This window comes from Aulonocara stuartgranti, assembly GCF_965226115.1.
Source record: "Aulonocara stuartgranti genome assembly, chromosome: 9".
Classification (NCBI taxonomy): domain Eukaryota; kingdom Metazoa; phylum Chordata; class Actinopteri; order Cichliformes; family Cichlidae; genus Aulonocara; species Aulonocara stuartgranti.
In genome coordinates this window covers 28,345,236-28,371,652 of record NC_138960.1, presented here as the reverse complement: position 1 = coordinate 28,371,652, position 26,417 = coordinate 28,345,236, and the positions used below count along the sequence as shown (strand labels likewise).

At 42.5% G+C, this 26,417-nt stretch overlaps 2 protein-coding genes across 2 annotated transcripts; both read left to right on the top strand.

The window, feature by feature from the left end:
* pkd1l1 (polycystin 1 like 1, transient receptor potential channel interacting) lies at positions 1-21,340 on the top strand. The gene is made up of 55 exons (XM_082546495.1): positions 1-498; positions 991-1,125; positions 1,283-1,458; positions 2,336-2,479; positions 2,611-2,816; positions 3,990-4,076; positions 4,397-4,460; positions 5,208-5,373; positions 5,846-6,085; positions 6,303-6,435; positions 6,518-6,721; positions 6,844-7,022; positions 7,712-7,915; positions 8,044-8,207; positions 8,303-8,533; positions 8,624-8,791; positions 9,055-9,126; positions 9,206-9,385; positions 9,470-9,547; positions 9,762-9,904; positions 10,181-10,301; positions 10,407-10,542; positions 10,791-10,983; positions 11,464-11,520; positions 11,605-11,955; positions 12,037-12,264; positions 12,462-12,575; positions 12,714-12,865; positions 12,984-13,084; positions 13,353-13,551; positions 13,666-13,749; positions 14,093-14,300; positions 14,676-14,782; positions 14,925-15,024; positions 15,115-15,243; positions 15,372-15,545; positions 15,638-15,824; positions 15,916-16,007; positions 16,113-16,429; positions 16,541-16,625; positions 16,720-16,905; positions 16,989-17,107; positions 17,183-17,293; positions 17,382-17,490; positions 17,645-17,713; positions 17,923-18,008; positions 18,093-18,327; positions 18,434-18,538; positions 18,797-18,937; positions 19,069-19,203; positions 19,378-19,602; positions 19,787-19,951; positions 20,142-20,294; positions 20,410-20,507; positions 20,610-21,340. Exons 1-55 carry the CDS (start codon positions 176-178, stop codon positions 20,824-20,826), a joined length of 8,586 nt encoding a protein of 2,861 aa, XP_082402621.1. The 5' UTR covers positions 1-175; the 3' UTR covers positions 20,827-21,340.
* A 1,249-nt stretch (positions 21,341-22,589) lies between these two features.
* pdia4 (protein disulfide isomerase family A, member 4) lies at positions 22,590-26,375 on the top strand. The gene is made up of 10 exons (XM_082546958.1): positions 22,590-22,919; positions 23,181-23,355; positions 23,534-23,739; positions 23,823-23,961; positions 24,050-24,255; positions 24,365-24,523; positions 24,668-24,819; positions 25,065-25,221; positions 25,339-25,572; positions 25,685-26,375. The coding sequence occupies exons 1-10, from the start codon at positions 22,844-22,846 to the stop codon at positions 26,098-26,100; spliced, it is 1,920 nt and encodes a 639-aa protein (XP_082403084.1). The 5' UTR covers positions 22,590-22,843; the 3' UTR covers positions 26,101-26,375.
* The last annotated feature ends 42 nt before the right edge of the window (positions 26,376-26,417 follow it).

The following is a 26,417-nucleotide window of genomic DNA, read 5'->3' as shown; positions in this document are numbered from 1 at the left end:
CCTTAAACTTAGTAATAACAACAATAGCGTTTCCTGCACAGCAACAAAAGGCCGTGATTTTTTTTTTCTGTTAGATTCCCGATCATTAACGCGATCTCCCTCCTCCCTCACGTGGTCTTTGACCCATTATTTGCATACAGTTACCCTCTCTGTTCACGCCTCCCAAACACCTTGTATGCACAGTTGCAGGTCTCGGTGCACCTGCTCCTCTCTCCTGTTCTCTCGTTCTCTCCCACTTGAAGCGTCCTCCTCAATCGCAGTTCATCCCGAGTTTCGCTCTATAGTCGAGGCCCGTGTCCGAGCAGTCATGCTCCGCGCTTTTGTCTTCTTTGCACTGCACTCCTTGTCCGCGTTGGCCTCCTCATCAGGTCAGCAGAGTTCACCCTGGTTCATCGGATGCGTCAGCGCGAGCTCTTCCCTCGGATTTCACGGACCCACGGGTGTCGGTGCCCGTGACCTTGACCCGGTAGCCTGCTCTGCACACTGCTTGGATGAGGGGTGAGCTGGTGGAGAAATGCTAAAAGAGCTTTCCGGGTCAGGGGGCATTACAGATGAAGATGAAATGTGGATGCTTGTCTGAAATTGTTTGACAGTGATGACAGTAACAGGTTAAAGAAATATTCAAATTTTTATAGCAGCCTTTTATTATTGCATATTTGAGGCATCATCTGTTGTGTGTAAAAGCACTTAAAAACAAACTCTCAGAAATCTTAATATATTCTCATCCTGAAATAATTTAAGAAATTACAAAAATATTTTTAAATTTATGAATAAAATTTGTGAATAAAAAAAATCCCAATAGCAAATCTCTAATACAAAAAACAAACAAACAAAGAATATATATGTATATATATCAAAAGTGCTGTTTTCAAGAAGATGTAACAGAAATTTAAAGCATCATATATTAGAATACCAACAAAGGCTTATTTGACATGTGACATGTGCTCTCAGTATGTAAAACACTAACCTTCACTGTGTTTATTGTGGAAGGTATGGAGTGGCTGCATTGTCTTCACAGACCTGTTACTGTGGGAACCAGCTCAGTGGTTTGGTGTTTAGAGAGTGTTTCAAGACATCTCCCAGTGAAGGAACAAAGGACGTGAAAGGAGGAAGTGAAAGACAAAGGTGAGGTAGCAGATTGCTTTCTTTTGCTTTTGATGTCTAACTATAGCTGCCGCTTCTCTTCTCATTTAAACTTGTGTTGTCGTGTCATCACTAAAGTACATTTTAAAAGCTTAAAGCAAGAAGCTTTTTGTCCTGGATAACTTCTTTTCTCTTCCAGTACCTTGAACTTACCTCTTGGAAAAGCACAAGATGGAAGCATGGCGCTCTACAGAACTGAAGGGCCATTTTTGCACAACATTAGTGTATTTACTTCTCCAGCAAGACTGGAGGCTGGGAAGACTTTTGTCATTGAAGTGAAAGGAAACCTCGCTGGACGTTCCAATCAGCCACCAGGTCAGCTGCTGCAGTGTTTTATAACAATGAGGTTCTTTGAAATGCAACTCTTCACCCCCGTGCTTTAATTAAGTTATTCCCTGATTTGAAAAGGTTTGCTTCAATGAACGCATTAATTATTAGTTTACACTGTCAGGTATTATTTGCGTATCTGTATCTGAAATTGTTTTAATTTAATTTACTTTTATCCTACTGTGTATTTTCTGTGGTCTCACATAATGTAGAACCTGTAGTTTTGGCTTCTATAAATTGGACTTTTATTATTATATCATATTATTTCTTGATATAAATTATTGCAAGTAATATTATTCATGTTTTCACACAGGCAGACGGGATCTGTAAACTGAGTATTTAAAATGTTGTTTTCAGTCTTTTTTCCATTCTTTATTTTTTAATTTAGATTTAAATGTTTCCTTAAAAATAATTATACTTATCAAAATGTATTTCAACAGAAACTGAACAAGCAGTATCAAACATAAGGCACATTTTTGCTGTTACAGTTGTATTGTGTGAAGTCATTACAAGTATCTAGTATGTGTTAAATTTTTGATATATATTGTACATTTAAACTTAATATAATTTGAAGAATTTTAATGAAAATTACTTACAATGTATTGCAAATAAATAGGTTTTTAAATTATTTTGATTGTTTTTCTTTTGTTGAGAAACCGAAATTTTCTATATAGTTGCTAGACAATGCTTTATTCAGAAAGTTAATGGACTGCACTGATGCTTGTTAATGAGTTTAAGTATGTTGGAATATATGCTAATAACCTCTGAATATTTGTGTATTATTTCCACGATTTGTAGAATTTTAAGCACTTTATATCAAAGCTCTTTTTTTTATCCTTTACATGATTATTTGTGTGATTTCCAGGCATCCTGGGTCTTAGCAGCCAGGCCCTGACCTATGTCACTGTGGAGTCTCTGGGGATGACCCTAAAGGTCAACGTGACGGATGATGGCTCCTTTACTGTGTCATCCGATTGGATTTTGAATGTTGCAGGCAAATACGAAATAAGTAAGTTCACCAGAGAAAATTTAATGTGTTTGCTGGTGATTTTTTCATCAGTTAATTAATCAAGAAAGGGATCACGTATGAGTAATCCTGTCTGCTCTGTGTGTATTTTTTGTCTTCTGTTTTCTTTTTAGACATCACCGTTTCCAACCTTCTCTCCACACTCTCCTCCACCCTCCACTTGTACATTTTGCCACCCTTTCCAGGGAACCTAACGGTGTCTTTGCTCCACGGCCCCCTGAATGTTCCCTCCTGCATCCCCACGGTTCACTTGGACTCTGACGGTGTGACTGAGGGTGTGGCTGCATATTGGGCCGATCCCGTCACTCTGCAGGCGTTTGTAAGTGACAGATTAGCAGCTGAGTTCTGCTGGTGCTTTACTCACAGGGAAGAAGAAACAGCTTCCCTTTCACAGCCACACTGTCTGAACAGCACAGTGGTAAATCACACAACAATAACTTATAAATGAGTCTAAATTAATTAACTTGTCAGGTTTGGCTTTAAAAGGAAATAGCTATTTGGGGATTTATAATGGGAAATTGATTTATGTGTTTATTATGTTAAGCTCATATATGCAGTTTGGCCTGTTTGTGATTTTCCAGCAGGAAAATATTAATATAAAAATATTATATATCTAAAATATATATAAGAAAGATGTTTTGCTCACTTGAATTGTCAGCTTTTCAAAGAATTTTATCAGCTGTGAATGTTAGCTTTAAAAAAAAAAAGAAAAACGAAACAACCAAAAAATATAAAATAACTGAACATTCAACATATATGATAAATAATTTTTGATGTTTTTGCCCTGTTTTTCATGTATTTTATGTATTTTTTTAATGTATTTTTAAAAAACCTTTTCTTTAGATTAATACTCATCTGGTAAATCCAGTAACTCTTTTTTTTAAACCAATTGCATCTAGAGTTTTTCCAAAAGAATCATAACGTATAAATAATAAACTAAAAATCTTGGAAAAATTGCAACAAAGAGAAAAGCTCTTGAGGGAGTTTTATTCAGGTTGAATGTGCAAAATGTACATAATCCTCAAAATTACTGATTAGCATAACTACGTATTTGTGAGTCATTACACAACTCTTCTACGGTGACAGGGAAAAGAGCATAAGCAAACCTTGATGTGCTCATTAAAGCTCATCAAAGCTCCTCAGAGCTTAGTTTGTTCATTCAGAGCCACTGGTGTGTTCAAACTGAGATAAAGTAGAAGGTTAAGTGTTCAAACATTATTTAAGCAGTAGCCAACACCATAAATCTGCTGGGTCTGCAGAAGGACTGAAAAAAATGCTGTAACGCTAGTGAGCCAGAATGGCATACATACTTCTGATGCCGGACTGTCAGCTTTGCAAATAAGAATTCATGGAATTCCTCTTCTTGTTGAAGGAACGCAGTTTTCTGTAGGTGACCTGATTTTTTAATCTCCATCATCTGAAATATCCCTCATCCTTCAATGTACTGTCATGTTTTTTAATCTGAAAACTTAACGCTTCTCATCATTTTCAGAAGTGGACCTTCGAATCAGAGGGAGTTCACGCAGTGTCAGTGAATGCATCATGCCTCTATGGGTGGAAGCAGAAGACAATACATGTTGTGAGTTCTCAGCTTTCAGTCATTAAAAAATGCAACGGTTTTGTATGAATTATGCTAGTATTAATAAATTAAAGGTGCAAACAACTAAAACATTTTATAGTTCTCTTTTTTTTAGAAAGGCTCAGTATGTTTAAAACAATAGCTGGGATATTATATAACCGCGGGAAATAAGAGATACAAGATTTTAAAAGCATTTATGCTCATTGTGTTCTTTCTTCGATGAGAAGAAAAATCAAATATGAATGGAGATATCCTTTAATCTCACATTGGTGTGTGTCTTTGTGTGTGTGCTTTCTGCATGTGGTCGTGTGGTCTTGCAGGTGGTCTTATCTCCCGGCTGCTCTCACCTTAAAGGGATCTTGTGTGGGAATCATTTAACTTCAGGTGAGATTGTTTCTGTGAGAGCTGCTCACCACCATGAAACACCTGCTTGTCCTCAGCCTCACACTAAATGTAGCCCCCACCTATGAGAGCGACCATGGCAACATCACATATGCTTACAATCTTGTTTGTTGACACGGCGGTACCCTCACACGTCAAACCTTGATAACCTTCACACCTCCGCCCACTCCAGCTGCAATTTGCACTCAATCGCCACTGCTGTAGGACAGCATCACCTCACAGCATCGATCCTCTCCACTGCCATCATTCATCAGTGGTGTCTCGAGGCCTACTAGGAGTTCATGCATCCGTACATTCAGAAGTCATCCATGGGAGGTCATGCCAGGCCAGGATTAGGTTTAGAAAAGCATTAGGTTTTATTTTAGAGGTGCACCGGGGTCAAACGTGGCTGCTTCGCTGCTGGTGAGCTCATCACCGCTGTACAGGAAATGCAGCTACATGACAGGAGCACAGGAAGTGGTCACGGTTTAGCTTTTCAACCACACTAGGACGGTTGCATTTGAGCGTCAGGCTGAGAATCAAGTGTTTTACTTGAGGTGTGAGAGCGTGTACAAAGAACAGGAAGCTGTCACCACAAGTGAGACTAAATCTAAAACGGTAACCACCGAGGAGTCACAGCGTTGATGCCAAATGTTTCTGTCTTTTTTTGTTGTTGTTGTTATCTTTAATTAGTGTCATTATCTTTGGTGTGATTTATCTGTAATGACCATGTGTGTCTCTTATCCTTAGCTGTGAGGATTTTTGCAGCAAGGCAAGCATATCCAACAAATACAGATATAATCTTCCAAGCTGTGACTGACGTACCAGATCCAGTGTTCGTCTGGCACTTTGGAGACTACACATCAGCCACAACTACCTCTAGGATCATCACTAGAAAATACCTAAAGCCTGGCAGGTAATAGCGAGGCATGTGCAACATTTTTAAAATAAAATAATTGGAGATTTTTTAAATAAGCCAGAGCCTTAAAAGTGTTCATCCACGGACAAGGTTACATACGTTTTGTTTTTCAAATCCTGACAGTTAAAAAAAAAGTCAACAAAACTGTCACAAGGGTAAAACATGTGAAGTTGGTTTACATGCATAAATTTTAACTTGTAATCTAACAGTCATAACAGAAACTGGCAAACAACTAGAATCACCCAGCCTCTGTTGGTTGGTCCTTCTCAAGTCTTCTAACGCTAAAAAAACGTTCTTCATCCCCACATTATTACGTGCACCAAGGAGGTTATGTTTTTGGTAGCATTTGTGTGTCATTATGTCTTTAAACACAATAGCTCAACAGCTTCTAAATAAAATATGATTAAATAAATCAAACACCATGTGAATTAAACTAACCCCTCTTAAATCCCACCTTTCCTCACCATAGGTATAATGTGTCTGTAATCATGTCACATGGTAAGATGGCCGTTACCTCTGACATGTTCCCGGTGGTAGTCCAGAGAACAGTGAAGCTCAACAGGCTGGTCCACCGGGCCTCGGTTTTGCAGAATCATACAGTGGTGTTCAGTTGCCGGGTAAATATGGGGACCGACATCAACTTCCTGTGGAGCTTTGGGGATGGAACAAGCCGGTCTGGACAGAGCACAGAACGGCACATCTTCCACAGGTGAGTCAGAGAGTTTAACAAGACTTTGGGCTTTCATTCTCCTTGTAAACTCAAATCGGACTTTAAGTTTAGATTAAGTTAGGATTAAGATTCTCTAATTTTGTATTTACCTTTTACAAACTTGTTAGTATGTTTCACTATCTGTCTTTCAGATAAATATGAAAATCACATGTAGCCTAACACAAGTGTGCTTAATAAACATGTTTTTCCTCCTCAGAACGGGAGAGTTCAGAGTGGAAGTGACGGCGTCTAACCTGGTCAGCTCTGCTTCCCTGAGCAGCCACATCTTTGTTGTGGACCAGCCTTGTCAGCCTCCACCTGTCAAAAACATGGGGCCTCTTAAACTACAGGTAGTTCTTTGTCCAGACCTCACAAGTACGTATGGCGGAGCATAGTTAATAAAAGACAATACAACCTTCTCTTTGCACCTAGGTACGAAGATATGAGGTTGTCCATCTGGGTGTGACGTACGAAACGGAAGTGGATTGTGATGTATCAAGAGGCCTGCGCTACTCCTGGACTTTATTCGACTCTGCAGGCCAGGCAGTGCCGCTGCCTCTCACAGACACACACAGGCAGATCCTCATAGTGCAAAGCCATCTCCTGGAGTATGACACTTATACGGCTACAGCCAGGGTGTGTAATAATAATACAATAATACAGAAGAACTATTTAACGGCCGGTCTCTCCATTTCAAGTCGTTATTTCTGTTGCTATACGATTATTCCGAATGATCGAGGCTTGTGTTTCTCCTGCAGGTTCAGGTCGTCGGCAGTGTGGTGTACAGTAACTACAGCGTAAAGGTTCAGGTGATGCCGAGCCCTCCTGTGGCTTTCATCCAGGGTGGCACCAACATCTTCCTTAACAACAGGAACACCATAGTAACCCTGGATGGGCAGGCATCTTACGACCCTGACTTCCCCACGAACCCACTCAGGTAGAAATTGAGCCCTGACACCTTTAATAGGCAACAAGCCAGAAGCTGTCGCCTCAATGAGGAAAAACGGATAAGAATGTTCACTTTCCTCTGGTTTTAAATGTTTATGGAAGTGGTCACGTTCCCATTCTCACCGCTACCTCTGCTGTAAGTTTAGTGTTCAGCTCAAGGTTTGCTGAGATTTTGCTTTTTAGGTCCTCCTCCTGACTGAGGGTATCTTACTCACTATTTAACTCCTGGATCAAAATTCAGTTTGTCCTATAGCGTGAGGCTTTTCCTCTGCCTTGAGCAGTTCATGATGGGTGTGTTCCTGTTGCTGCAGCTGCTCGCTTAGCTGCGCTCTCCAGATCCGCTCCTTCTGAAGCTGGTTAGTGAGCTGTGTCCACAGAAAGCTATTCTCTCTCGTCTCTGTGTTGCAGTTTGGGTGCCTAGAGTCTCATTTGTTTTTCGGCTGCACGTCTGGCCCACATAACATTTGCCAGTAGCATTTCTGAGCTGTAATTGCCAAAAGTCGCCAACATTGGGCTCAGCTATAACTAAATAAATGGCAAAAAATGCCAATAAATATGTAAATATTATATTTTGGTGGATTTTCCTACATCTTAGTCATTTTTAGTTGTATTTGTTTCACCTTGAGAAATTTAATGTGTGTTTGGAAGTTAACAGAATTTCTGATTTTCTCTGTATAGCTACAGTTGGGCATGTAAACCAGTGAGCACCATCACCAGCTCCTGCTTCAACCAGCACATTCCCACTTCGTCGCTGGTGCTCAAATTTCCCGCCAGCTTCTTAAAAACCAACTTTGACCAGTTCCAGTTCATGCTCACTGTCCAAAGCGGAGAGCGTTCAGCTTCATCAGAGACCTTCCTCACTGTAACATCAAACCTCATCGGGTGTGACCTCTTCATAAAGTCTCAATTGAATCACATAACCGAACAGAATCAAATAGAAGTGTTTGATTAAAAGCAGCACTTTAATTCTTAAGTGACGTTTAACATGCGCCTAAATGCATCCGATCCAGGAAGCTGTCCATTTACTGCCCTGAGTGTCGGGGAGACCGTGTGAACTGGGATCAGTCGTTCTCTGTCGGCACCGTGTGTGAAGACTGCCACATTCCTGCACGGCACATCCAGTACACCTGGAGTCTGTACCTGGTCAATGCTTCATCCAAGCCTTTCACAGAAGGTAAATTCAGTGCCACTGTGCAAGAAAATTCCCCCAAAAATTCCCCTAAAAATGGAAATTAAATTAAAAAAGTAAAATCTTGTGTTCTATTCTAGTCCCGTTTTGCCACACAGTAGATCTCAGCACCATGTCTGCCATCATGGAAAGTCCTGCCACCTCTACTCTACACCCTCCTGTTACAAATGTGTCACAGAACACCCAGACGACCCCTTATTCATCTTCTTCAGCCGTTACCGTGGCTACCTTTGAAACCAGAAACGGTGATGTGGACCTGGCTGATAGTGGGGCATCAACAACCAGGAGTGGAGACACATCAGACAAAGCTGGTGTGTTATTAGCTGTATAAACAAATATATATACATGACTTGGAGCGTACCACTCTGTCACTAAATGTGACTTCTTTCCTCACCCCGCAGGTTTGCCAGAGTCTAGTCCACGTGTTCTCAACAATGATGGTGTCCTATATTCCGACTACTTGATCCAAGGGGACATTAGCAGTGAAACTTCAGTGGAGTCTGACTCCTCTGCCGACTGGGACTTTTCTTTTCGTGTTCTGGAGAGTAGCAATGCGGGTGGTCGACTAGGTGAGAAAATCTAAAATCGCCATATAAGCTCAGTCTATTTAAGTTATATATAATTTGATGCTGTTAGCACAATTTAAACGGATTAAATTACAATAAAAATACAGTTTGTGAAAGAGTTTTACCAACCTGGAACCAACATGAAGAAAGTTCCCATCATAAATAAATAACTTTTTCCAAATATAAAGAATATTTTTCAGTTATATGGGGCAATATTATGTTGCTTGACTGTTATTATTATTGCACTAAAGCTGGTTCTGTTACAGATCCAGATTATGGTGCTCCCTTTCCAAACGCAGAGGAAGGCGACCCAGGGATGTCAGCAGGGAGACCCAGAGGTACAGTTCATATCTACAATCACTGTTTATTTCTTATCTGAGATGGTTTTTACTGGTACTCACTCACGATCGTTCCCAGGTGAAGATGGTGAGCGCTTCAGTGCAGGAGACGTCTCGATGTTTGATATGGGATTACACAAAGATGAAGGGAGTAATCTAGTGGATTCTAAGCCTTTTGTGGCAATTCAGGCACCGACTTTGCTCAACTTACCTCGAAATCCTCTGAACAGAGGCCTCTTTGAGTCCTTTACTTACACAGGTACATTATGCAGAAAAATTCCTGCTTCTGTGCCACTGTGTCAGCATTTAGCCATCTTTTTTTCCCTTTTAAAAATCTCTACAGGAATCTCCTGTTCTTTTCTCAAGATCAAGCCCTTCAGTCTGAGGCCCAGGAGCAGATACATGTTGGAGGTCACTGCCAGTAAGTTTGGGATGGCTACATATAGACCAGCCCAGGCGAGAGTTATTAGAGATTTATAAAACAGGATAATGGGACAAAAGGACAAAATCACAGACATATATTATTTTTTACAATTACTGCAGTACTTTAACTTGAACATTAAAATGCCCACATTGCCTTTAAAGTCAGTCTCCGTCTGTTAATGATTCTCTCGATTGTTGTCTGATGAATTGAGAATCTCAGAGCAGGCGTCTGGGCCGGACTCAGCTGTTCTTACAGACCAATCCTGTTCCAGAGGGCTTGGCGTGCCAGGTGCAGCCTGTCAGAGGACTCGAGTTACACACACACTTCAGCATCTTCTGCACCTCAGGGAAGGAGGTATTTTCTGTCGCATGCTTTTAACACTCTTCCTGCTTTGATTAAAGATTTTCAAAGTGCATTTTTATTACAAGACATTGCCACTCAGTGCTTGAAGTTCGGAGCTGTCTGCCGATGATTGAAGTAAACCTCTTCAGGGCTCTCCTTGACCCCATAATTTTACTAATTGATCACCCCAAATTTTTTGACCTTGGTCCTGGCATGCCAGTCTTCACAGAAATGTGTGTGTGTGTGTGTGTGTGTGTGTGTGTGTGTGTGTGTGTGTGTGTGCCAAAGGACTTAGTGTATGAGTACAGCTTCAGTGTAGGAGACCGACTCCCCAGGACACTGTACCAGGGGAGAGACTTCCAATACTACTTCAGCCTTCCTTCAGGTGACCCCAGGGATGACTATAAAGGTAAACACACAAAGACACACTGTTGCTTAAGGAGCATTAACAGAATTATTATTTTTCTAATATTTTCTTATTTTTTTATTGCTCTTATTACTGTTGTCACCGCAGTAACTATTTACACAGAAATAAGAAGCAGCACATATGGGTCAGCCACCAAACCCTGTCCTGTGACAGTACAAGTCCAACCAAGCTTCCTCAGAGACACCTCATCTTCCTCTTCCCATCATGATCCTGATCTTGAGCTGTAAGAACCCCCATGTGATCATATTATGATGATATGATATGCAGATGTCTCGTGCTGTCTACTTAAGAGGGCCTGCTGGTGATTTAAATAGCACTGAGCTTGAGCACGCTCAGGGATTTTATGCTGTCAGCCAAAAAGCTGCTGTTAAGAACGACTGTGTGTGTTAAACTACAAAGCATCAATCTGAGCAAGTCAACAATAATATAGATTCTATAGAACATGCAAATCCTTACTTTCACCATCTCCAGGTCGGAGTCCGGTCTGAGGAACCTGTCGGCTTTGGTGCAGCTTGGGAACAGTATGGAGATTCGTAACTACATCAGCCTCCTCACCAGCATCCTGAACAGACTCAGCCTGGAAACAGAGGCCAACACACATGCACAGAGGCACATGCGCACTGTGCTCATTCGCACCTTGTGTGAGCTTGAGAGCAGCGATCAGGTAAACACACTGACATCACAAGTGATAAAACACAACAATGTTCTTTTTCTGTTCTACAGCCCCGGCTCTCTGGGAGGAAGAGCGGTAGCATTAAAATCGAGTTTTGATCAAAGAAAAGAAAAATCAAGCATCTCACGTGGCTCTGAGGGGAAAGAGAAGGAAAGAGAAGAGAGCAAAAGACAACTAATCAATGCTCGTTTAAGCCTCTGAATGCAATACTGGTGTATAAACAGGTGGAGGTGAATGAAGAAGACACACCCAGTGCATAATGGGATGCCCCCAGCAGTCCTAGTGTACTGCAGCATAACTAAGAGAGGGTTCAGGGTCACCTGATCCAGTCCTAACTATAAGCTTTATCAAAAAGGAAAGTGTTTTTATGAATGAGGCCTGTTGTATAAAGTGCTTGGAGTGGAAGTAGAAAAGTGCTGTATAAGAACCAGTCCATTTACTGTTAATCATTCAGTTATGTTTCCATTCTAGGAGTCAATGACAGACAATATTTGCATTCTGAACGACCTGCTACGAGTTACAAGTCAGGTGAGTGGATGGACTCACAAAACCAAACTGGGAGCAGGGTTGTAGATGCTAGATTGTTTCTAATACTTCCTTTATTCCTTTTAGGTGACACTAGCAAGTGCCAAACGAGTAACAGCTCACATTCAGATGATGTCCGAGCAGTTTTCTGCATCTAGTGCTTATCGCCACTACATTATAAACCAGAAGGTGCTCAATACAGCGCTCACCCTGCTTTCACACAGCCTTCAGGTGGTGACTACTTGCACCTTCACACCTGACATTACACAAGAAGACTCAACTGCTGATGGAAACCTAAGAAATGATGAAAACACTCCAAACAGCACTGCAGTGAACTCATCCACCAGTGGCCACATCAAACAAGGACGTTCACCTCCAGCAAAGCAAGCGGTGATGCTCGTAGCTGATATTCTGCAGGCTGCATCAGAGCTCATGCTGGTGAGACAAAACACATTTAAAACTATTTCTCCACAGTTTTAGTTTTTTAATGAAATTCATCCTCCTTTTCTTGTTTTCCAGAAGTACATTTTGTTTCATGAGACCAAGGAGCACAGAGTTAGCAGCAGCCTCATTAATTTGTATGCTGCATCCCAAAACAACACCTCCACAGTCATAAACAGTGGCTCAGTCAGGGTCTACATGCCTGCTTCTTTCATCCAGATTCTGTTTCTCCAGCATGGACCGTGTGTCCTCACTGTGCTCACCGAGCTTGCTCACAGTCCTTACACCTGGGCCAATCCTACACAGGTGAGACCTGCTCAGTAGTTGCACATACAGTGATTTAACATCTATACCATCAGTGAGACTTTTAACTCTAACCCCTTTATCGGTTTTGTTTGTTTAACGTAAACTGTGAATGATGCATTTTCTACCAGTTATTTCATGGTTCAGCTTAACAGGGTTAAAGGTGAGACATCTCTCTTACTTATTCTTTGGATTTCCAGGTGAGTGGACCAGTGGTTGACCTAAGTCTTTACAAGTGCAACACGAGGAGAAGGATCCACGTTTCCTCCCTCATTCAACCATTCAACACCGAGCTTCGTCACACACAAAGAAACGTGAGCTGCTGATTGTCCTTTTCTTTTGTTTGTGGAAAATGAGAGGTTCTTCATAATAAGATTTTGTTAAAAGAAATTCTTAAAACGTGCAGTGTTGTATCTTTACTCCAACAACACGAGACTAAATTTCTGCTGCAGAAAAGCTCCTCGTGGGAGTTCGCCCTCCTGCGCAGCCGGGTCAACTACCACAGCTTCAACATTACCCAGGAACACTTGCTGCAGTCCATCCAGTTCACTCTACTCTTCAGACCCACGACCAAAAAGGCGTTTCCCCTCATGGTGCTCTTCAGGTATTATTACAGCACCGTGTTATACTCATACTCAGATAATAACAGAATAATTTGAATGAGTTTTGACTGAAAGGTGAGACTATGGCACATATCTAACCGTGAGTGTCCGCTGTATCAGGATGTTTGAAAAGCCGACTCCTAGAATGCACCATCTGTGCAAGATTTACAGGTGGGAGAGCAACACCTCACGCATCACTCTGCCCTCATCCTACCTCAGCGGTAAGACCATTTTCTGTTTCTGACTCTTCTGCCCTCCTGGTCTTTCCTTCTGTTAAATTCTCTGTCCTTTTACAAAGTATTTTTAAGACTGATCATCTATTTGTGGAGTGAAAAATCTACCCAGAATCTCAGTTAAACTTAATAGAAATCAATTGATCCATGTATGTTTTAGCTGAGTAGTATGAGTCAGTCAAGTCATCTTTCTAACATGTACATGCTTTGAGTAAGTTCGCTGGGAAATATTGTAACAAATTCCCAAAACTTCCAGCTGCAGGTGTTGGTCACTTGGCACTGCTTAATGCTGATTTTGGTAAAGCACCCAGAGCCAATCACCTGACTGAAGAGATAAGCTACAGTCTGACAGTGGACAGCAGTCTGTGTTTGTCCTGGGACGGCCAGCAGGGGGCTTGGACACATCAGGGCTGCAGAACACAGCTAGCAGACACAGATTCAGCTGTCAGCTGCAGGTAAAGCATGTGAGTGTGTCTGTGTGTGAGAATATAAGAAAACAAACAAACACTAGAGGACAAATCTGGATGCAGAGGTGATTAACATGCTTCTTTATATTTGCTGAATCCTAGCTGCCACCGTTTGAGACCGCTGACCGTGAAGCAGCAGCAGATCCAGAGCATCCACAGCACAGCAGATGTGAACCCGTTCCTAAGGTGACCAACCGAGACCTGGAAAATAACAAAAAACACTGATCTGCACAAATATTTTTACATGCATTTTACCAAAAAAAAAAGGGGGGGGGGGGAGAAAGAAACAGTAGGATTTTTTTGCTCATCAGGTTTGAAACGTAATAAAATGAAACCGGATTGCTAGATTTTTTTTCTTTTATTTGTATTTTGAAATATATCAACCTCTTGACCTGTTGAAGCTACCGGTAAGTTTCTTTTGCAAACAAAATGTACCGTAGATGAAAAATAGAAATATAACATTAGTGTTGATATTTAACGCATCCTCTAAGGCATCTCTCTCCTTTTCTTTGCTTCTCTGAAACCTCAGCGCATCCACTGATCTGACAGTGCTGGGCATGCTGTTGCTGTTCGTGTGCCTGTACGTCGCGGGGTTGGCGGCGTGTAAAAGAGCTGATGTTGTTGCAACGCAAAGTCAAAGGGTTCACTACCTGTCTGACAACTCTGCATCTGATCCGTATCTCTACGCAGTTACAACCCACACGGGTCTCAGCTCTGCAGCCCGTATGAGTGCAAAGGCAGGGCTGTTTTTGGTTTCTTTCAAACTTATCAGCTCCTTTGGTATTTAGCTGTTCTCAAAATATGCTCCTCCTGGATCCTTATGGCCACTGTATTTGTGTATTTCATTTTTTGTTGTCTTTCTTCCCATTTTCCCATTGTTTTCCACATACTATTCCCTGCATACAGAGCAGGTAAAGCAGATAAACTGTAACACTCCTCATTCTGTAGCACCTGATGCCGTTTGACATGCTTTATTAAATTATCTGAATATTTTTCGTACACTAATTCAGAACATGTTATAGATTAGTGTAAGAGAATTAATCACATAAAAAAGTTTTTAAAAGTTTTTCTTCCCAGACTAATGTTTTTTTTAATCTTTATATATTGACCAGGTGTACATATCACTGTATGGTGAAGATGGGTTCTCACAGACAAAAGAACTACATGTCCCAGGATGCACTCTGTTCAGGAGGAACTCTAAAGACATCTTCATACTTAGGTAAAATCCTCAGTGATTTAGAAACAAGTTTTTTTTCTTTGTGTTTGTGTTCAATATGTAAGAAAAAGGGAGATAAATCAGTGTAATTTTTCATTATCTCATTACCACGTGCTATAATCTCTGTGTCTTTGCTCCCCCACAGTGCAGCAGAAAGCCTGGGCCCAGTGTGGGGGGTTCACATCTGGCATGACAACTCTGGACCTTCCCCTGATTGGTACCTTACACAGGTGGAGGTATCTGAGGTAATAAAAAAATCCTATAACAAAAACTGTTTGTGAACACACCTTTTCATTGATGAGTGGACTTTTAAGGTGGTTTGACTTGTTATTCAGGTGCTCAGAGGGCATGTGGTGGGATGCTCTTGGCTGTTTGCTGCCCAGTGCTGGCTGGCTGCGAACAAAGGCGATGGCCGAGTGGAGAGGATGCTGCGTGTTTGCACTCAGGGGATAAACTTTGCTCAGGTACAACACTCATGTTCACATAAAAACTATTTTCGGCATCGTCACAGTGAGTTAATCTACACTAGACATAAAACTTAATGTAATATTTGCTGCTGTGTCACCCCAGGTCTCCCTCTGTGTAATTGCAGATGCTGCGTCTCAAGCTTAATGACTACTTGGCTGATTTCCATACGTGGGTATCCGTGTACAGCTGCCCCTCTCCCAGCTCCTTCACACATACTCAAAGACTAAGTGTGTGTCTGCTGCTGCTGTTGGGGTACGCATGTGTTGGTGCAGTAATCGTTGCACAAACGGATGATCAGGTAGGCCCTCAAAGTTGAAGATTTGGTGAGCAAGAGCTCTGAAATGCCTTACCTACAGCTCAATGATGCATCTACTTATTCTGTATTTGCAGCCGCTGTTTGCGTTGGGCTTTGTCGATGTGTCCGCTGGTGCTGTAACAAATGGGCTTGTAAGCGTGGTAGCTGTGCTGCCCGTAGCAACAGCGGTGTCTTTCCTGTTTCGACTGCGTGCGGTACAGCCGACGGGGTCACGAGTCCATCGTGTAAAATGCAGAAAGACTGAAAAGGAATATTCTGAAGGTAAATTGGTTTTCTGTGGACCTCTTTTTGAATTTTGTTGTGTCTTTTCTTGAATTGTTCATTATCCTTTTATTTTATTATCTCCTCACAGACCCCCTCTCACTAAGCGACAGCACGTTTGACCGCCGTCTCTCCTGGAGCAGCCTCCAGCAGTGGGATGAATCCTGGATGCAGAAATACCAGGTTACACCTCAGAATAGTTTCTGTATTCCCTTCCTTTCCATTTCTCCTCATTGTCATTCTCACAGCTTCTAACATCACTGCCTGACCTTTCTTTTTCTGCTGTAGGACACAGACCTGTCGGTTTCATACAGTAATGTGGATGAAGCACCCCACAAAAAACAGTCTGAATTCCTTCCTGGCAGCAGCAGGTTTCATGAAACCCAAAGAGCTTGTGTGTCCAGGGCAAAAGATGAAGGTCAAAAAGAGAAAGGTCTCCAAGGACGATGTTCACCAGACTCTTCCTCTGAGAGAGGAAGCTATTATGATGCCACTGACAAACTGAGAGAAAGACCAACATGTCAGCGGCGTGTCTGTTTGGCCTGGACTCTGTGTCTGCTGTTGTCCCTCTCCTGCCTGGTGCTCTCTGCAGTGCTGGGAATGAGGTAGTGAAAGTAATGTTCATTGTGATGTCTGCTGTTTTATCTGTTATAATATTGTATCACGGGTGTCAGTGTCACGCTTTTGAAGCCTCTCTGTGCGTTTTGATGTGTTAGGTTTAACAGTGGCAAGGTTCTGCTTTGGGTCCATTCTCTTTTCATCTCCCTGATGTCTTGCATCTTCATCATTCAGCCAGCTTTGGTAACATAATATGTGCTTTTTATAATCAGCTACACAACTAAATAATGGCACAAACCTTAAATAAAAATATCATCTTGATGTTTTTCTTTTACAGATACTTGCAGTGGCCTTGGCTGTTTCCTGTTGGCACAGAAAAACATCAGACTTTCATACTTTTTTCAGATTGAGGGAATTCAATATTGAGGCTATGAAACTTTGGAGCCATAGAGGCATTAATGGAGCTGAAGAGCAGCTTACTGAGTCTGCTTTTCCCTACAGACGACGCTCACACCTTAAAAAGGTAATAATCAGACGCTCGTAGAGTTTAATGTTGTTCTGGTTTTTTCCTTCTGCAATGTGAACTCGGTTATTTATCGTTTACAGCTGCTCCGAGCTCGACGGCGAGCTCGGTACCTGGGTCTTGTACGGCCACCGACTCTGGCAGAGCTGAGGAAAACTCATAGGAGGAAAAGAAGAGAGGCTGTTATTCATAAAACCCTGAGGTGTGCTTTTGCGAATGCATGCGCACCCCTCTATATTTGATGTAAGACTTTTAAGTGCTTTTCCTTCTCATGCAGGGATTTGTCTCTCAGTGTCGCCATGCTTTCCCTGATGATGTGTATAACCTATGACAGCTCATTCAGGGAACATTACCAGCTCAACAGAGCTGTCAGAAGACACTTTGTGAGGTAGCACCCGAACACTCTTGCTGTATATCTCACTGACATTCACACTTACTTCTAAAGCAGAGAAAAATCAGATGTTATCTTTTATTAGGAACCGTGATCATTCATTTATGTTGATACAAAAGCATACGGAGTGGTGGAACTGGTCACAGACAGGTCTGATAGAGTCACTGTACGAGCATACATCAGCCCAAACAGAGGTAAGCTATGACTTTAAGCTCCAAAGGGACTTAAAACTCCAGGTTGGTGAAGAAAACTCTGACCACATGTTCACCTCTCTTTGATCCTTCAAAATTAAGATTAGTCATAAAGTCAAACCAAAGCACCACATCGTGACATTCTGATGTCATTCAGCAGCCACATATTGTGATTGGAGAGCCAATCCTGCAGAAGATTGAAATATCTGACACCTCTCCAACTGAGGTTTGTGACCAAAGATGAACTGATAGAAGGATAGATTCATATTTTCTTACATTAAGGAATGCGTGACTTCCTGCACTTATAAGTACTCACAATTAGTTAAGAAAAATGCTGTACTGTACATTTGTTAAACTTGTAATGGCACTGTAAAATCTGGATTTCTAGATTCTGTCTCTGTACTTTAGTTGTGTTTCTTGCCTCACAATTTCCAGGTACCTGTTATGACTTCAACAACGCTATGCGGTCGCCTTAGTTGTTACTCAGGACCAAGCGCTACAGTTGGCTTAGGGCACACAAAGTGAGAGATCCACGATGGAAACTGTTGATTAACTCACCTTTTTTTTGCTTCCAAATAATGATCAGTTCTCCTCCTCTCCTGCAGGTCTGATTCTGCATCAAAACTGAAACTTCTGCGTTCAGCTGGCTGGTTGGACGGACGGACGGTGGCCCTGAAGGTTCAATTCACCTTGTACAGCCCCGCACCGAACTTGTTCACCAGTGTGACGCTGCTTGCTGAGCGCAGCCCCACCGGTGTCCTGCTGCCCTCTGTGGAAGTCCATTCAGTCAGAGTACATCACACTCCTACTGCCTGGGACTATGCTGTTATGGTCTGCAAGGTAAAACACTACACTAACTTTTAGACTGAGTCTTAAAAGATGCTACAGATTAAGGTTTACAACACATTTGAATACATTTTTTTTCTCCTTCCTCCCCTCTGACCAGCTTCTCTTCCTCTTCTTGTCTCTCATACAAATCTCATGCCAAGTGTCCAGTATGGGACAGCAAGGGCTGATTGGATACTGGACAACACCTTGCAGCTGGGTGGAAGTAAGTCTGCCCGAGACAAAATAATCATTCCAGCATAAATGTTTGTAAGACTTTAGAAAGCAGGCGCACACACCAGCTCTCAGTCAGGCGCACACTAATCCAAACAAGATCACGACAACCTCACTGGAAGAATAAAGTAACCTGTGGCTGTTTGTCTAACAACCCTGACAAGCAAAACACACAGAAATATTATCTGAAGGTCAAATTATCCATGAAGCACAGTGAACGCAGCTTTCTCCCTCTTTCTGTCTTTTGCAGGTCGGTGTGCCCACAGCGACACTTGTGCACTATGTGTGTCACATTTATCACTCCGCTGTTATCATGAGCGTTGCAGAGCTGCTGGAGAGAAACAACCACAGAGGCCGTGTGGACGTTCGCCTCCTGGCTTCCTGGGAACAAGTGAGAGAAATTTACAGCACCTTCTCTTGGAAAATAAAGAATAAACCCTGTGAGGCGATCATTATGAGCAGCTTGTTTGCACTGTAGTTAGAGTACATTTTAAGAATGCAGAGATATGTTTTCCTCTACAGTTTCTCCGTACTCTGCGTGGCATCATGCTCTTCCTTCTCACCATCAAGTGTGTGGCTGTGCTGAGGGTGAACAGGACCTTTGCCACCCCTGCTAAACTCCTTTCCCGCTTATTCTCAAGTCTTTTATGGCCAATGGTAAACACTTTATAACTCTTCTTAGGAAAGGTCTTCACTCCAAGCACTGTAATAGTACTTGCTGCAAAATAAAGCAGTTGACATTTATTGCACCTACATTGGTGATATTTGATATATTTTGCAAAGTGTTCTTGCCAAAATGACTAGAAATTGTTGCATCTTCTCTTGTGCTAGATTTCAGGTGTGATCCTGCTGATGGCATCGTCCTGCTTGGGTCATCTGCTGCACATTCAAAGCTCCTGGGCAGTCAGCCCTATTCACGTCCTCCTTAGGACCCTGCCCTGCGTCCTCTACCGGGGACTCAGAGCCACCAGCAATAACAGAGGCCTCCTCCACTCTGACTGCGATGTATTCACCTGTGGAGTTCTGTATCTGTCTGCTGTGGTGTGGACAGCAGTGGTACATGTTTCCCATAATATTACTTTTTGTTTATGTGGTTGGTTGCTTTGTTTTGTTTTGTGTGTGTGTGTGTGGGGGGGGGGGGGCTTGTAAAACTTGTTGTCAAAAGGTTGATTTCTGTGATAGACAGCAAGCCTATCTGAGATCACCTCATTGTTCTGTAAGAATTGTGTCTTTCTTGTAGGTGATTGGTGTGATGTCCTCACTGGTTAGAAGTGCCAGAAGATCTCACAGCAGGAGGAATTTGATCACCATTGCAGAACTGGCAAACTACATCAGACTCAGGGTCTCTGAGCTGACTACTGGGCAACATGAAGAAGCACGAATTGATAACCATACAGAGGGGAGGGTAAGTAACAGCTTCAAAAAAGAAGAAAAAATGCAGAACAGTTAGCTTGCTTTATGTAGGTAGATATAGCTTGAATTTAAAAACACTCCGATTGTGGTCAGTAGCTCTTGTTTTGTTCCTAGAAATGTGCCAGTTGACTAAATTATTTTGATTCCTTCCAATATAGAAATAGACTTTTCCCTTTTTTCAGGCCTACTATCTCGAGGAGTGTGAAAGTTTAGTGGACGAACTGTTGTTCAGACTCAATGCCCTCTCTGACAGCCTGCACCTCAAAGCCCATCGCTACAGGAAGGAGAGTCCTGTCATCTCCCCCACACCAGAGCCCTCCAACATGGACTCACAGGTGAATCCGTCTATATATGTGCCATACAAATAAACTTTGATTGTTTAAAGATACACAAAAAAATAAATTTAAGGAGTAAAATCAACATATTTGAATCTCTGTGTGATTCTATTAGGGCTCAGCAAGGTCACAGATAATCATGAATGGCACACATTCAGATGACCAATGTTTGTTAAATCTGGGAGGAACCCCAACTATGTCTCACCTGTTCAGGTAACAGAAATAGAAAAGGCTTCACCCAGTTTGTAGGTATTATTTTTAAGCAGGTACTAAAGGTGAATAACGTAATCATGTGACTAACTATAACACTTATAGGTCCCAGGCTAACAAGGACATCCTGCAGCAGAGGGGTCAGACTGGATGTAACCCCTCCTCCAACTTTGTTGTGGCATCTGATGATAGTTTAAAGGGCAAAAAATGCCCAGAGTCAGCCGGCAAAAGTCAGACCGCCTACACAACTTCACCACCAGAGGTTGTGGTGAAAGTTCTGGTCCATGAAGACCCTGCGAGAGCAGTCCCAGATAAACACTAGAGTCCTCATGGAGATAGCAAATCATGAATTCATTGTTCACTCTTATATTTGTTAATTGTTGTAAAGGCATGTGGAATAGGACAGCACGATATATTAATAACAAACCTTCTACTTCTTTTCTTCTTGGTATCGAGGTTGTGGGTAAAAGTCATGATTAAAATGTTTGAAGCAACAAATCTGCTGTTATTAATATCCATCCATCTTCATCCGCTTTATCCGGGGCCGGGTCGCGGGGGCAGCAGCCTAAGCAGAGAAGCCCAGACCTCCCTCTCCCCAGCCACCTCCTCCAGCTTATCCGGGGGAATACCAAGGCGTTCCCAGGCCAGCCGAGAGATATAATCTCATATCTATAATCTATAATCTCTGTTATTAATATTTTTGTTGAATTTATCTACAAAAAGGTACATTTAACTTGTTATTTTTACCCAGTAGTAGCATAACTTTTTAAAAACTTGTTAGCACAAAAGTTTGTAACCCATCCATCCATCAATCTATTTGGAGACAGTGGCAGTGACAAAGCTTTTTACTGCACAGACTCTGGAAGTTTTTCACTCTGAGCCTGAGATCTGCAAACTCAGTGGTCTCTTTCTACAAACAGTTAAAAACTCATCTTTTTAGATTTGTGTTTGGTTAACTTTTCTTTTTTCTCTTTTTGATGTTTGTGATGTCTGTCTTGAAATGTGCTATACGAATAAAAGTTTTGCTTTCTTACAAAAATACAGGAGGTTAAGCTGGAAGTGACAGAGCTTAACATGGTCAGATTTTCATTGGGAGTGACCAGAATTAACATGACTAGAAATGAGGGCATCAGAGGGACAGATCAGGTTGAGCAGTTTGGACAGCTTGGACATGCACGGAGAAGGAACAGAGGCCAAAGGATTCTGAAGATAGAGGTGACAGGCAGGAGGAAAAGGGGAAGACCAAAGAGTAGTGCTGTTCAATACTCCAGATTTTGGTATCGATCCAATACCAAGTAAACACAGGGCCAGTATTGCCTATGTCGATACTGGCTTGTCGATACAAGCAACACAAAAGTGTTCAGACATTTTTCATAGTGCATCTTTAAGGTATACTTGTTCATTTCTAAAACAAAAACAAACCAACAATAACAATTCATTGGGTTACATACTGAACTCAGAGGACAGAAACAAAGTATCAATGCTGTTGACTTAATATCAGTCCAGTATAAATACCAGATTTCAGCAGTGTTGATATTTGGTATGGACATTTGGAACATTTATGGAAGTAGGGAAGGAGGCCATGCAGAGGGCTGGTGTGACAGGGGAGGGTGAGATGCATGGAGGTAGATTAACTGCTGTGGCATCCCATAAAGGGAACTGTCGAAAGAAAAAGAAGTGGAGTTGGAACAGTAAGATATGAAAATGACCCTTATGGGTTTCTGTTGTCTTCAACACAGGAAGCTGTAAACATGTAAAGATCACCAGGCCATCTCTTCCTGTTTAATGAATAATTTCCTCCCTAAATCCTCTAAACATCAGGCTAAAAATAGTCCTGTGCAGTGACTATTTATTATTTGTGTACCATATATATTTAAGGTACTGTTAACACTCATTTAAAACATAAAAAATACTTTTAAAATTATGAAACTAAACAAACAAACGCTTTGAAAAACTTTGCCGTGAGCCAGAAAAGAGTAAACAAAAGCATCCAATAGTATCTGTCAACGTTTCAGCCTCAGGAATTGAGTGGCGACGTGTGATTGGAGGACAGTCGATGATGGCGTCCAATCACGACGTGGCAAGTCAGACAAGTTCCAGTACAGGGGAGGAGGAGGGGGTGGTGAACTGTGTGCTTTCTGAAGGGCTAGTTTGTATGAAAGGTATGCTAAAGGTTGGTGGGGCCACACATCAGTATTGATCCGGGCGGCTGGTCTGTGCAGCCCGCAGTGTTTTTGATGACATTCATCAGCCTTTTTTATTAGCTAAGTTAATTAGCCGGCTACTCGTGATCGAGCAGCAACAACGATTGACGCGGGGCCGTATCATCTGTGGACACAATGAAGAAGCTTGCTCTGCTGCTAATTGTGCTGCTTGGCGTTGCACATTTCGCGACTGTCAGCAGATGTGAAGAGGGTGAGTGTGGGCATTTGTACAACCCTGCAGCTGAACTATTTATTGAAGTAGGAAGGTCGGTTTATTGTGTTAAAATTAACGAGCTAATTAGTGTAGTTGTGTTAGCTTGCCAGCTAACAGGACCGCTAATGTCAACATACTTGAATAAATGCACTTTAGGGTCTTCACTGAATGCACGCAAGAAATGAATCCAGGCTGTAGTGGATCTGACACGGACTGAAATCAGTGTGTGCTCTGTTTGCTTGCTTATTTGGTGTTTAGATGTTGAAGAAAGCAAAGAGGAGACTGATGAAGAGGACAGTGACGATGAAGAGGATGATGAAGACGACGATACAGAGGTGAAAGAAGAGAACGGGGTGCTGGTGCTCACCGACAACAACTTCGACACCTTCATAGAGGGCAAAGACACGGTCTTGGTGGAGTTTTACGCTCCATGGTAAGTTGGATGTGCCAAACTACTGAAATCCTTATGAGTCTGAGTGAGTTGGAGAAACAGAAGAAGCTCTGATTGTTTTCAAACTGTAACCAATGAGCCATGCAAACTTTACAGCGTGCCTCTTCCTGTCTACATCCTGTTGCATTATCTCTGTCCCTTTGTTTTTGGTATACTTTAGGTGCGGTCACTGCAAGCAGTTTGCCCCAGAATATGAAAAAATTGCCCAGACGCTCAAGGAGAATGACCCTCCTATACCTGTAGCCAAAGTGGATGCGACAGTGGCCAGTGGTCTGGGGAGCAGGTTCGATGTGTCTGGGTATCCCACCATAAAGATCCTTAAAAACGGGGAGCCTGTGGACTATGACGGAGAGCGGACAGAGAAGGGTAAGAGTGGTTCGTCCAGTCTGAGCATCATTTTGTTAAACAAATGAAGCACCGGCATGGCTAATTTTATCAGTTTCCTGCAGCCATTGTGGAGCGTGTTAAAGAGGTGGCTCAACCAGATTGGAAGCCCCCTCCTGAAGCCACACTGGTGCTGACCAAAGACAACTTTGATGACACTGTAAATAACGCAGACATCATCCTGGTGGAGTTCTACGCCCCATGGTGAGTCAGTTATGAAGTACTGGTTAGATGCCATAAACTGTAGATGGTCTCTGAGGGGGGGAAGTAATAAACTAATTATCACCTCCAGGTGTGGACACTGTAAGCGTCTGGCTCCAGAGTATGAGAAGGCGGCCAAGGAACTGAGCCAGCGCACTCCTCCCATCCCTCTGGCCAAGGTGGACGCCACAGTGGAAAGCGAGCTCGCCTCACGCTTCGGGGTCACCGGCTATCCTACTCTGAAGATCTTCAGGAAGGGCAAGGTGTTTGAATACAACGGACCCAGAGAAAAAAATGGTAGGTCACAAAATGTGTAGTATGTATACTGCGGTTTGACACAGCATGTACATTTGGCTTCTTTTCATCCTCTAACAAAGCTGATCCATGTCTTCCACCTTCTCCATAGGGATTGTTGACTATATGAGTGAGCAGGCTGGGCCGCCCTCCAAGCAGGTACAGGCAGCGAAACAGATCCAGGAGCTCATCAAAGATGGCGATGATGCTGTCATAGTCGGAGTGTTTTCCAGCGAGCAGGATGCAGCCTATGACATCTACGTTGAAGCTTGTAAGTAATTCCATAAAAATAGCGTACAGTTTTTTGTTTTTTTTCCCCTCTCCTCTGGGTTTTGATATCACTCATCTTCAGTTCTCTGGAGTTCTTTGGGATTTGCATATGTATTAACTGTATTCACTGCTGTTTGGCTTGCAGGTAACTCGCTAAGGGAGGACTTCACTTTCCGTCACTCCTTCAGTGCCGAAGTGGCCAAACTGCTCAAAGTTTCTCCCGGTCACGTCGTTATTGTCCAGCCTGAAAAATTCCGCTCCAAGCACGAGCCATCGTCTCGCACGTTTTCAGTCAAGGTGGAGTCTTTTACTTCCAACAGATTGTTGTGACTGATTTGAATTTTGTTTCAGTGTGTATGAAACTCATCAGCATTGCAAATGGCTGTGCTTTCGTTCAGTCACCGTTGGTGCATAAATGCACTGCATCGCCTAGCAGCAGCTATCGTTTTGATTGTTGCACTACTCTGATCTGCAAATGTCAGCAGTGTTGCGTTGGGGGGGGAAAAACATTTGACATCAACACGTTCTTCTTCATAACACAGGACTCGACGGTGGTGTCTGACGTGCAAGAGTTCTTCAAAAAACATGTAATTCCTCTTGTGGGACACAGAAAACCAAGCAACGATGCTAAACGCTACACGAAAAGACCCCTGGTGGTTGTGTATTATGGCATTGACTTCAGCTTTGACTACAGAAAAGGCGAGTAGGGTGGAAGAGTCATCTGCTTACACTTGCAACTACTGTGAATAGCAGCAACATTCATGCGGGAGGAGTTCTGTGCTGTAACACATACGCCTTGTCTCCTTTCACTTTCAGCTACGCAGTTCTGGAGGGGCAAGGTGCTCGATGTAGCCAAAGACTTCCCAGAGTATACATTTGCTATCGCTGATGAGGAGGATTATGCGGAAGAGCTGAAGGGCCTGGGCCTGAGTGAGAGCGGAGAGGAAGTGAATGTGGGAATTCTGGCAGATGGAGGCAAAAAATATGCGATGGAGCCCGAGGAGTTTGACTCGGAAGTGCTGAGAGATTTTGTCGTGGCTTTTAAGAAAGGCAAGTGCTAAAAATCTGTGTGGGGTTTTTGCATGAAGGACTTAACTTGTTCATTTAGAGTTTGTATTGACAGATGTGTAAATTTCACTAAAACTCTAAATTTTGTCCACAGGAAAGCTCAAACCCATCATCAAGTCCCAGCCGGTGCCAAAGAACAACAAAGGACCTGTTAAGGTGGTTGTAGGAAAAACTTTTGACGATATCGTCATGGATACCCAGAAGGACGTCCTGATCGAGTTTTACGCCCCCTGGTGCGGCCACTGCAAGAAATTAGAGCCTGATTATTTGGCTCTGGGCAAAAAGTACAAGGGTGAGAAAAACCTAGTGATTGCCAAGATGGATGCCACAGCCAACGACGTACCCAACGACAGCTACAAAGTGGAAGGCTTCCCCACGATATATTTCGCCCCGAGCAACAAGAAGCAGAGCCCCATCAAATTCGAAGGTGGTGACAGAACAGTAGAAGGGTTCAGTAAGTTCTTGGAGGAGCATGCCACAAAGCTATCACAGAAGAGAGACGAACTTTGAACTTCCTCTGAGAAGTAGCAAAGAACTCTTACCGTGCTTGTGCAGAGTTTCAGAGGATGCTGACAAAACCTCTGGGAAGGTGAAGGGAATGCAGTAATTAAACAAAAATGGTGTTACTGATTTGCTGCGATGGTTTCTTTTCAATCATCCTTTTAGTTTGTGTTCATTCCAAGATTCAGGTTTCTTGTTTCTGAAAGCATGTAAGCACTGTTCAAGATTAATCCTTTTTAAATAAAACTGAAAATGCTGGCACATTTGCAGGCCAGCGCTGAGAAGTGGCTCTTTGTGTTTGTTTAATGGATACAAGTCATGCCAGA

Excerpts from the sequence above, each read along its gene's own strand:
- pkd1l1 (XM_082546495.1), top strand. The coding sequence starts at position 176 with ATGCACAGTTGCAGGTCTCGGTGCACCTGCTCCTCTCTCCTGTTCTCT. Across the intron at positions 1,459-2,335 it reads ACGTTCCAATCAGCCACCAG|GCATCCTGGGTCTTAGCAGC; the intron begins GTCAGCTGCTGC and ends TGTGATTTCCAG. Across the intron at positions 19,204-19,377 it reads CAAGTCTTTTATGGCCAATG|ATTTCAGGTGTGATCCTGCT; the intron begins GTAAACACTTTA and ends CTCTTGTGCTAG.
- pdia4 (XM_082546958.1), top strand. The coding sequence starts at position 22,844 with ATGAAGAAGCTTGCTCTGCTGCTAATTGTGCTGCTTGGCGTTGCACAT. Across the intron at positions 23,962-24,049 it reads GTGGAGTTCTACGCCCCATG|GTGTGGACACTGTAAGCGTC; the intron begins GTGAGTCAGTTA and ends TATCACCTCCAG. Across the intron at positions 25,222-25,338 it reads CAGCTTTGACTACAGAAAAG|CTACGCAGTTCTGGAGGGGC; the intron begins GCGAGTAGGGTG and ends TTTCACTTTCAG.